We start from the raw sequence: 12,584 nt of genomic DNA on the forward strand, positions 1-12,584 counted from the left end.
ATATGTTACAATGCATAATTAGCTGCCTTTAGGGAAACAACTATTTACCCAAGATTTCTATTCTGTATCAGGGGATTAATAACAAATTAAGGAATCTTGTAAAGCAGGACTTGTTGATATAATATATTGTTTAACTGGAAAATTACCCCTAACTAACAATATATCATACAAAGAACTTAACAGTGGCTCCCTGAAGCTTTTACATCTAGACAAAAGACACTACAGCACAGTTCAGGCAACATAATCACTGCAATTTGTTAAAGTTAGCAATGGAGCATTGTGGAATTTCTTTATTGGGGTCATGGATGCCCGAAAGCTTCACTACAAATATGACAAAGGTTTTCACTCTAGCTCAGTACACAAGGCATTAATAAAATAATACCAATATCAGAGTAACTTTTCAACTGTCAAATAAAATGAAGTTGTGATTGAAAAAGTGGAGAAAATGTATGAGAGGGAAAGCGTCACAGAACCAGACTCTCCAGGTTTATATTTAATCACAGGAAATGTTCTTCATGACCATGTGGCCATCGTACTCATCCGTACTAATCCCATTTACAATCCTTTCATTATTATCCTCGCTTTCAGTAAATGGCCATAAACAAAATATTGAGGTAAATAGAAAGCAAGTTCTTTTCAACATTCATTCAATGAAATGGTCATGCATGATGAACTAATGAAAGGAACTGAAATGAGCCGGGAAAAAAAGCTGACAGACTAAAAGAGGCAAAAGTAGAGAAATAAAGATGTGGCACAAAATGGTAAGTAGTAAATTAATATTAATGTATTGATTCAGTGACACACATGAATAGTCTTGGCCTGAGTGGAATATTGAACGTGCACCAATTAAACAGCCGCAGAAAATAAATATGAAATATAACATTAAAGAGAATAATGCATTGTTAGTGATCTTGGAATCCTTCAGATAAATTATTAAGTAGAAGAAAAATGCATCAATAAATATGAAATTATTTTAAATATTCAAAATGATACCCATAATGTGACATCCTAAATAGGCATTTTCAATTTGATTCAAGGTCAGTGTCTACGTGTATTTTCATTCTGCACCTACCTGTTAACACCTTCCCTGGTGAAGTAGACCATGTAGGTCTGGATGCTTCCATGCGTCTCGGCAGGAGGGCGCCAACTAAGTCGGACAAAGCGGCTGGAGACCAAGACAGGGACCACATCACGAGGGGCAGAAGGAAGGACACTGGAGCTTGGTAAGGCTGAGGATTGAGCAGGAAAGGAACTGGTCAGTGAGGCAGGTATGCACAGGATTCTCAGTGTGGGAACTGATGGGGCTACCAGAATTTGAGATGAGCCATGCAATTATTAGGTTAGTAGGAGCACACATTAAGTAACAAAACATGAAGTAATCGAAAAAGGAGAGAAAAATAAATTGGGAAGAAGAACTGATAGTTTCAAATAATTTGTCGTTTAATATCTATAGTAAAACAATTCACTGCCACAAATACAGTAAGAAATAATAAAGCATATGATCATAGTAAAAACATACCAACATGGATGGTAAACATTTTAAATAGTCTGATTTTGATAGAAAATATTTTCATTCATAGAAACATAGAAAATAGGTGCAGGAGTAGGCCATTCGGCCCTTCGAGTCTGCACCGCCATTCAATATGATCATGGCTGATCATCCAACTCAGTATCCCGTACCTGCCTTCTCTCCATACCCCCTGATCCCTTTAGCCACAAGGGCCACATCTAACTCCCTCTTAAATATAGCCAATGAACTGGCCTCAACTACCCTCTGTGGCAGAGAGTTCCAGAGATTCACCACTCTCTGTGTGAAAAATGTTTTTCTCATCTCGGTCTTAAAGGATTCCCCCCTCATCCTTAAGCTGTGACCCCTTGTCCTGGACTTCCCCAACATCCGGAACAATCTTCCTGCATCTAGCCTGTCCAACCCCTCAACTTTCAGGTTCTTATTATTTGAGACAAGTCTCTCAGAAAATATATCATTTATCCCACAGACATTTTGATGTACCATAAAAGCCTTTGTTTCACTGTTTACCAAATAAGTAAATTGTTTCCCCCTTAAAGTAAGATAGACAAGATGGAGACGAGAAACAGTTACTCTGCTTTCAAGGTTGTAAATCTTTTGTATTCCATATTCCCAAAAAATATGGATACTTTCACCGAATAGATTGAAAGGCAATGTATATTTCTGGTGTGCGGAGGAGTGAAGAAAACAGGCAGAAGAGTAGACGCAAGGCAAAGATGACACCAACTATGATCTCACTGAAAGGGGCAGTAGGCTTGATGAGCATCTGGCCTAATTCTGCTGCTATTTTTGACACATTTACTTCAAATTAATTCTGACACATTTACTTCAAATTAATGAAATATACAAGAGATTAAAATCTCATTAAATTAAACTGTGATAAAACAATAGAAAACACAGGATAAAAGTAGCTGAAATCTAGCTTCCCCCATTTCATGTGGGACTACAGCTCTAACTCCCATAGAGCCATAGAATAAACTTGCTGACGCCAACCACGATGCCCCATCTATATTAATCCCACCTGCCTGCATTTGGCCTGTATCCCTCTAAATCTTTCCTATCAATGCTATGTTCCTGCTTTTTTTCCCATTTCAGATTTTCCATCATTTTCTCATCACAGTTTAAGAATAAGGAATAAGCCATTTAGAATGGAGACGATTAAACACTTTTTCCTCACAGAGAGTTTTGAGTCTGTGGAATTCTCTGCCTCAGAGGGCAGTGGTGGTAAGTTCTCTGGGTGTTTTCAAGAGAGAGCTAGATAGGGCTCTTAAAAATAGCAGAGTCAGAGGATATGGGGAGAAGAAGGCAGGAACGGGGTACTGATTGGGGATGATCAGCCATGATCACATTAAATGGCGGTGCTGGCTCGAAGGGCCGAATGGCCTACTCCTGCACCTATTGTCTATTGTCTATTGTCTATTATCAGATCCCATGACAATCTTCAGTGTCCTTCCCCAACATTCCTGTCTCATCCATTCTGGAGTTCAATATGATGCCCAGCCATATTCCACCTTAAATCTTGATTTAAAACGTTCCTTCTCTCAAATCACATCTCGTACTCTCTTACACTCTCCAGCCCATTATATCCCCCTGGAACCCTCATGTATTGACCTCTTTTTGCCTTTTCACTTTAAAAAAAAATGTTGGCCATTTTAGTTACTCAATCTCACATAAACTCAGTCTCAACCTTTAGATCTAACCTCAATATTGTTGTCAGCCACAATGCTTGCTCAGCAGAAGCCCTCAAGATTAGTCACGGTAAACATCCACAACTACATCCATCTAACAACAACTGGAAGCCGCCAGGATTGATGGCCAGCTGGGGAACAGCATCTCATATTTCGCTTGGGCAGCTTACAGCCCAGTGGTATGAATATTGATTTCTCTAACTTCAAGTAACCCCAGCATTCCCTCTCACTTCATCCCTCCCCCACCCAAATCGCACCAGCTTCTCGTTTTCACCCAACAAACAGCTAACAATGGTCTGTTTCCGTTATCATTGTTATGTTTTTGCATATCTTTTATTCAATGTTCTATATCTCTCTACATCACTGTCTATATTAGACAACAGACAGCCAACCATATCATCTCTGGGTGCCCACTCTACCACCCACCAAATGGAGCTCAGGGTCTGGCAGACATTGACGCAGAGCCAACAACATGGCTGCTCAACACCCGACTTGATCTCACTATTCCTTTGGTTTATGTTTTATTCGCAAGAAGAAGACTGTCTATATCTCTTGTTTCCCTTTCCCCGGACTCTCAGTTCGAAGAAGGCTCTCGATCTGAAACATCACCCATTCCTTCTCTCCAGAGCTGCTGCCTGTCCCACTGAGTTACTCCAGCACTTTGTGTCTATCTTCGGTTTAAACCACCATCTGCAGTTCCCTCCTACACATTATTCTTATACACTTCATTTTCACTTCTGAGGTTCGTAAACCTGTTGATGTGTCGTGTCAAACCCCTACATCAGGACTTGATGGCCTGGATGCTGGATTTTTATCTGAAACATCGACAATTCCTTCCCCCCGACCCCTACAAATGCTGCTCAACCCACAGAGTGCCTCCAGTATATCGTATGTTACATCGAGGATAACTGCTCGTGTTTGAAACTATATCTCTCATTTTACTCTCATGTTCCAAGACGGATGGATCTCTCCTTTAACAAATCATCTGCAAGGTAGAATTTCCAACAGAGCAATGCTGCTTCTGGAGCATCAGGCTAGGTAATTGCATTCAAATACCAGATATAAATTAGCTGCAAAAATTGGAAAAACACTTTAAAAGGCACAGCATCAAATAAACAAAGTTAACACTTAGGGAATTAATACATTGTTCATTACAAATAAATATCTTCTTCAGGCATAAAGAAACCACTGGAAAAGTGAACCAACTGTGGGCAACAAGGAACGTTAAAGTTCATGAGTGATAGGAGCAGGATTAGGCCATTCGGCCCATCAAGTCTACCCTGCCATTCAATCATGGCTGATCTATCCTTCCCTCTTAACCACATTCTCCTGCCTTCTCCCCAGTACCCCTGACATCCGTCGTACTAATCAAAAATCTATCAATCTCCACCTTCAAAATATCCATTGATGGCCTCCACAGCCTTCTGTGGCAATTAATTCCACAGATTCACCACCCTCTTACTAACAAAATTCCTCCTCATCTCCTTTCTGAAGATACATCCTTTTATTCTGAGGTTATAGCCTCTGGTCCTAGACTCTCCCACTAGTGGAAAGCTCCTTTCCACTGAAAGAGAGCATTAGATCAAAAGCGAAGTTTTATATTGCTCCAAAGCAATGTTGTATTCTACATTCCATCTTTGAAATGGACTGTTAAATCAAGGCTTACCTGCTCTTGCAGGAAGATGTAAAAGATCGATTGGCACAATTTGGAAGAAAATAAGTTATTCATCGTACCATTGTCACAAAGAAATTTCAAAAACAAATCATAACCGCACTGCTCAATTTGTAGCAGATGCTTGTAGCAAATCAACTGCCTTGCTCCCTATGTTACAACAGTGTATTTGCTACGAAAGGATTTAATTGTCAGTAAATTGCTGTGGGATGAGGTGGGGTAATTAATGGTGCAATATAAATGCAAGTCTTTCCTTCTATAAAACAAACTTATTATCCAAACCCTCAAGTATGCAAGGATGAACTGACTACAAAGTAGGAAACGTTATGGAATAATTAATATTCTTGTCAAATAGTTTTATTTCACAAGTGTGAGTACAAAGAATGTTCCCAGTATTCAGTTGAGACCAAGCACACACTGCAGATGCTGGAAGGTTTTTGAGTTCATTTACTCAAAAACATATGGACAGATTGATATACTTTGAAATACGTTCCCCATACAATGGCAACATACTCGTTAGAAATTAAATTTTGGTGCAAAACCCTAAAGCCAATGTGCATCCATTTAATAAATAAGAAGAAACAGATGAGAATCCTGTACCAAGCTTTAAGAGCATTGAAAGTAATTTTACTTTTAATCTATAATTCTCCTGCAGTGTCCAAAAGTGATTCACACGTGGCAGGAGGTAGCTGGGGTGGGGACGATCGCAACGTTTAAGAAGCTATTAGACAGGTACATGGATAGGGCAGGTTTAGAGGGATATGGGCCAAATGCAGGCAAGTGGGACTGGTGTAGATGGGACATGTTGGTCGGTGTGGGCAAGTTGGGCTGTTTCCACACTGTATGACTCTATGATGTGGGGTTTATAAGCTGCATTTTCATTTTGTTGGTAAATGAATTGTTAAACTTAGAATATTGAAATTGAAAAAGTAATGCGGAACCTCAAAATATATGAAATGTGCTCTTGATAATAAATATCGAAATGGTTAGCTCTGGCTTTACTGCTCTGGAGAATTGGGTGTTGGGAAATCATGCTGCATCGTGTATCTTCTTTCGGTGATAAATGGGTGAAATTTTGCCTTATTCAGAGTGGATCATGCTGGCCACATTTCTGGATGAAATTGAGCCAAATTGAACCAAACACTACTCTGTGTGATCCACGTTGCCATTGCTGATCTAGTTCCAGCAACAGGCAAGCATCTGGTGTCATCATTATTCATGTAACATCCATTTCTGCTCATGCCAACATTCAATGGAGCTCGAGGCTCTATGTTATGCCCGCCATGGAACATCAGTAGAATAGCTTGTTGTGTTTCTTGCTCATTGAAGGGACTCACTGTTTATTTCAGAAGACCTGATTGGCATCAGAATTCAGTGCACACCACTCGAGCATCTTCTAAACCTCACAGAGTGTATTTAAACAAATTGGAATTGTTTCCTTCATTCAGTCGTCCACAGAGTTGTTTACGCAGAGTATCAAAATCAAGAACCAGAGGACATATTTTTAAGGTGAGAGGAGAAAGATTTAATAGGAATCTGAAGGGCAATTTTTTTCCACATGGGCAGTGGTGGGTATGTAGAATGAGCTGCCAGAGGAGGTAGTTGAGCCAGGCACTATAACAACAGTTAAAAGGCATCTGGACATGTGCAGGATAGGAAACGTGTAGTGGCATATGGGCCAAGCACTGGCAGGTGAGACTGGCGAAGATGGGACATCGTGGTCTGCATGGGTAAGTTGGGCCAGAAGGGCCTGTTCCCATGCTGTATGGCTCCATGATCCTATATATAGCTAAGATACACATGCACTAAATGGTTAAGTGGTGACAGCACTCTATCATAGGCAATTTCATTATGGGCATGAATGGCCAGCTAGAATAGGTCAAGAGACTCAAAGCAGGAGGCAACATCCATGAGCAAAAAACTATCTTAGATATCACCAATACTTCATGCTACCTACCTGAGCCCATCCGATGAATAAGTATCTAAATTCACCATTAACAATGGTTGTGGGATTTACTGTATCCTGGATCAGGATTGTAATAGCTGATTGATGATTAATTTGATGATTAGCTGTAAGGAATATTTGGCAACTCAGTATTATGGTGGTAGGTGCTTCCAATTATAGTTTGTTGTGTAAATAATAGAATAAGCTTAATTTTGTAAAATAATAAATATGGTTGCTATTTGTAAATTAAAATAGATTCATGGGACTTATGCAATCTGCCCACTTTGAGGGTACTGAAATGTTGTGCAGTATGTCTAATGACTGCATAGAGAGGAAAATATAGGAGGATGCAAATGGAGAGTTAAAAGTTTCTATTACAGCAAGCAAGTCCATAATTACAAATATACAGAATCCAATTAATTTTTGCCAGTTTTATGACATTACCAGCTAAAGATTAAAGATAATAAATTAAGTTTCTCTTTGCAAAACACATTCATTGAATAACCACAGACACCATTAATTAGTAATTTTATTTGTTTGTAATTTAATTCAATCAATCTTTATTGAAAATCGGGCCACGTTAGCAGGATGTGCAGTCAGACCAATTAATGGTAATTGTGTGCACGAGCAGAAAATTGGTCAGCTGTATTAAGTTTTATCAGTGTCACATACCTTTCTCATAGAGTACCATATACACACACTATTGTATTGATTGCTTATAGGGTGAAAGCTGGCTGTGAATACCAATAGTAAACTATTGGTTGCACTGTTCAGTCAAACATACCGGTGAAGAGATTATGGCAAGCACACAAATACAAAAGACCTTTGCATCCATTGAAAATAAGACAACAAAGGCTGACTCCACTGAGCACAGAAAATTGCATTCTTTAATAGCTTACAACATTCTTTGGATTAGGAAAGTCCAGTGAAAGTCCATAAGTTTGATCTTTTCAAAAATAGTATTCAAAGGATTACACATATATCGCACCTGAAACACAGTCTCAAGACAGCCCAAAATGTTTCACAGGATATGAAGCCATGAATTATTTTTAAAAGTGTAGCCATTGTCTTAATGTTCAAGCGGGAACTAAAGCAACACCCATACCAACGTTTAAAATGTGGATTATAAATATGTTGGACACAGCACATCTTGAAGAAATTCGACTCATCCTAATAGATAAACCAGACCAATTCTTAACGAGTTGGTCTCCATTTATTGACTTATTGGATACATGTGGTGCAACAGAATAGTAAAAAACAACTGTGTCAGGTCTGGGTGAAAGATGGTCAAGAATACAAATACTCATCTCCCATCTCCTATTTGCTACTCTCTCTCTTGCTCTTTTTTCTTTCTTATTTTTCTTCCTCACTCTCTCTCTCTTTACACTCTACACGTTTTTCTACTCTCTATTATCTTTCCCTCTCTCATTTCTTTAAAAAAAATAAAAAATGAAGTTGTACATAGAATATAACATGTCAACATATATTTGGCACCTGAAAAAGGGTACCACTGTATTGTGTGTGTGTGTGGGGGGGGGGGGGGGGGGGGGGGGGGGGTGTATCCTCTGAATAATAGTATTCCTGACAGTTCTGCATTTTCACACAATTTCAATGAAGCATCAGCATGGACAATGCACTTGTGATTCTGTTACAGGATTTACAGCGTGCTACAGTGTTCCGCTGCCACATGATTTCTCTTGGCCAGCTGACTGGAGATGCTTTAGGGCCTCCCATGGATCACTTACTGATTTACTCTTCAGAAAACTGCTCAATTATCCTCAAATCCTTGCCAATCCAACTGCCAAGGTCTGCAACTCATGTCTGTCACAACTTCCCATGGCTGAGGAGTTATGATTGTAGCTAAGAGGGGGCTCGTGCATGGCTCCAGGTGTTTATCTACAGCAGTTTGACAATGTAGAGGGTTTCCGACATTCTCTGTTGACTTTTCTTCTTATTAGACATTCTCTGAATGTCTAATGTGCTATAGCTGAATTGGTTGTTGTACAAGCTTACAACATTTGCTGGTTGAAGGGAGCCAGTGATGAAAGACACAAAGTGCTAGGGCAACTCAACTGGTCAGGCAGCATCCCTGGAGAATATGGATGGGTGACATTTTATCATTGATTAATGTAGAGTTTCAAGCTTCAGGTTGACATTGCTTTCAACACTAACTTCATTCTTCTTAACTCACACAAGAGGTTGTGCAATCCAGGGTTATGTTGTGGAAAGATGCAAGCCATATCATTTCTGCAGTCTCCAGACCTCTGATCTTGTTATAACCATTTACCAAATGTTGTTAATGGAGAACGGATTTATAATTAAATACTAGACTAAGTGGGACCCGTTGGGTCCCATGTTCACACGGGAGGGCTGGTCCCCCGACACAATATTCCACCTCTCCACCAATTCCAATATTGGTGGCCAGTGGGGGGTGGGGGGGGGGGGGGCTTTCTGGAGCGCTGGTATGGGTTCTTGGGGTGGCAGCTCAGTCTCTCAAGCCTGATCTGCTGGCAGCTCACTCACGGCTGGTGGGCTGGCAGTTGACTCATGGCTATTCCTTGAAATTCCATTTCAAGCAGGGTGCAAGGCCACCAAATTCAAATCCATTTTCCTACCATTTCAAGCAAGGTGCAAGGCCACCAAATTCCAGTGCAGTTTCTTACCACTTCAAGCAGGGTGCAAGGCCACCGAATTTAAGTGCAGTTTCCAACCACTTCAAGCAGTGTGCAAGGCTACCGAATTCAAGTGCAGTTTCATACCACTTCAAGCTGGGTGCAAGGCCACCAAATTCAAGTGCAGTTTCATACCACTTCAAGCTGGATCCAAGGCCACCAAATTCAAGTGCAGTTTCATACCACTTCAAGCTGGATCCAAGGCCACCAAATTCAAGTGCAGTTTCATACCACTTCAAGCAGGGTGCAAGGCCACCAAATTCAAGTGCAGTTTCATTCCATTTCAAGCAGGGTGCAAGGCCACCAAATTCAAATGCAACGTCATACCATTTCATGCAGGGTGAAACCATCATAAAACCACACAAAACACCAAACTTACAGTTCAGTAGACATTCAGTGTGTTCAGTTGATTCACAGCTCAGACAGAATCGTGACCTCTCCCTCCCCCATCATGCGGAGACTGAGCCACACCCACACTTCTGGGTTTTATAACCCCTCCCACCGGAAAAGGTGTGGCCTTCATGGCGTGATTGACAGGAGAGAGATTCTCAACATTTTCTAAACAATAATAACACTTTTGTTTTTAATTGATGGGAAGAATTCTCTGCACCTGCTGGGCAGAGGGGAACTGAGTAAGATGACCAAAAATCACAGCCGTAAGTGATAGCGTTTTATCTAAAATCAATATAGAGTGCAAACAGGAAGTAAGTGCATTTGCAGTAGTGCCTTTCAACTTCAAGCCTAAGCACCCAAGCCACCATTTGCAGTAAGTAGTGCCTTTCAAATTCAAGCCAAAGCACCCAAGCACCTTTCAACTTCAAGCCCAAGCACCCAAGCCACCATTTGCAGTAAGTAGTGCCTTTCAAATTCAAGCCAAAGCATCCAAGCCACCATTTGCATTCCGTAGTGCCTTTCAACTTCAAGCCTAAGCACCCAAGCCACCATTTGCAGTAAGTAGTGCCTTTTAACCAAGCCCAAGCACCCAAGCCACTATTTGCAGTAAGTAGTGCCTTTTAACTTCAAACAAACCATATACTAGGGGCGCTGCACTGGAGAGCTTCCAACGCGGGCGGCGCTGAACAACATCGTGGAGTCCTGGGGCGCCTTGCAGAGGGTCTCCAGCAGCAGTCTCCACCCGGCGCGGCCTGCGGACTTTGGAAGCCGCCGACTCCGGTAGGAGGGGGCCGACTCTGGAGTCCACGCCGCTGAGGACGTCCCGCAGCCCCGACGTCAGACTTACAACACCCCAGCGAGCGGTCCTGAACATTGGGCCGCCCGTAGCTGCAACTGCGGAGGGCACGGGGAGGCCCTGACCACGGGGAACAATGGAGGAAGAGACTGACTTTGGTGCCTTCCCACACAGTGGGAAACTTTGATTCTGCTGTGTGGGGATGTTTTATGTCAAACCCTATAGTGTGTTGTGTCCCTTTTTTTTAATTGTATGGCTGTATGGGAATTTCATTTCACTGTGCCATCTGGCACATGTGATGAATAAATCTATCTTGTTGTTGTATCTTGTTCTCATTTTCAAACCACATTTAGGGGACTCACAGTTGAGTAGACATGTGTTCAGTGTTATTCAGAGCTCAGAGAGACGTGACCCTTTGGCTTCATCCATCTTGCAGAGACTGAATGTGGGACACCACTTCCTGGTTTTATAGTCCCTCCCCCTCCCTCCAGCATGGGCAGCAGAGAGAATGGTGAATTTTTAAAAAACATTATTATCTCTCTGATGTGTCATCGATGGGAAAAATCCTCCAGTCCAGGAAGGCGGAGGGGGGGGCTCTGAGCGAGGTGGCCAAAAATGACTGCCGTAGGTGGCGGCGTTCTCTCGGAAATCGCAGCACAGTGTGCCAAAAGCGGTCAAGATCAGACTTTTAGTAATATAGATAATAAACTTGAAGGGAATTGAAGAAAGCACCAGGAATGTAACAGATTGGTTATTTTGCCATTATATTTATGGAATCACAGAACTTTTACAGCAGAGTCCATGATTAATTGATAGATTTAAATCATTTCAAAATTAAGAACTGGGCTTTTACTCAGTTTTAGCACGGTGGAGTCATTCGCCATAAGATACCCAACCTCTGACCTGCTTTTATAACAAAGATATGGTTAGATATTATTCATATCAGTAGATGACTTGCCAGGCCAAGCTTTTCTGAAAGCCCCAATGAATGGCAAGCATTTTGATCTGGATAAATTCAATGTGGTGAGATATATTCCAATCTCCTGGTCATTGATGGAGGGGCTTGAGGAAGTAGTCAAGCCAGATGATATGATGCAGTGTCTGAAACAAATGATTTAAGCCAGATGGACGGAGTCCCAGCATAATGTTGAATGTTTGCTCAGACCATCATTTCATGTGGATGGTGAATTAGCTACTAAATGTGGCCTGATCTTCAGTAGTGTTATGCCCCTGTCCGACTTAGGAAACCTGAACGGAAACCTCTGGAGACTTTGCGCCAAGGTTTCTGTGCAGTTCCCGGAGGCTAGGAGCATTGTAAGAAAGGTGGATGAGCTTAGAGTCTGGATAGACACCTGGAAGTATGATGTTGTGGCGATCAGTGAAACATGGTTGCAGGAGGGCTGTGATTGGAAACTAAATATTCCAGGATTTTGTTGCTTCAGGTGTGATAGAATTGGAGGGGCAAGAGGTGGAGGTGTTGCATTGCTAGTCAGGGAAGATATTACAGCAGTGCTTTGGCAGGATAGATTGGAGGGCTCATCTAGGGAGGCTATTTGGGTGGAACTGAGAAGTGGGAAAGGTGTAGCAACACTTATAGGGGTGTATTATAGACCGCCAAATGGGGAACGAGAATTGGAAGAGCAAATATGTAAGGAGATAGCAGATATTAGTAGTAAGCACAAGGTAGTGATTGTGGGAGATTTCAACCTTCCACACATAGACTGGGAAACACGTTCTGTAAATGGGCTGGATGGTTTGGAGTTTGTAAAATGTGTGCAGGATAGTTTTTTGCAGCAATACATAGAGGTACCTACTAGAGGAGGGGCAGTGCTGGACCTCCTGTTAGGAAATGAGACGGGACAGGTGGCGGAGGTATGCGTTGGGGAGCAC

At 41.6% G+C, this 12,584-nt stretch overlaps 1 protein-coding gene across 4 annotated transcripts in view; it reads right to left on the reverse strand.

Annotated features, from left to right (window-relative positions):
- dcc (DCC netrin 1 receptor) overlaps window positions 1-12,584 on the reverse strand; it is a 1,158,836-nt gene that overhangs the window by 280,274 nt on the left and 865,978 nt on the right. For all 4 annotated transcript variants that reach the window (XM_033033465.1, XM_033033449.1, XM_033033455.1 and 1 more), the window contains exon 8: window positions 1,073-1,229. In XM_033033465.1, the coding sequence (XP_032889356.1) occupies window positions 1,073-1,229 (157 nt within the window). The remainder of the gene's footprint in view (window positions 1-1,072; window positions 1,230-12,584) is intronic.

This window comes from Amblyraja radiata, chromosome 1, assembly GCF_010909765.2.
Source record: "Amblyraja radiata isolate CabotCenter1 chromosome 1, sAmbRad1.1.pri, whole genome shotgun sequence".
Taxonomy (NCBI): domain Eukaryota; kingdom Metazoa; phylum Chordata; class Chondrichthyes; order Rajiformes; family Rajidae; genus Amblyraja; species Amblyraja radiata.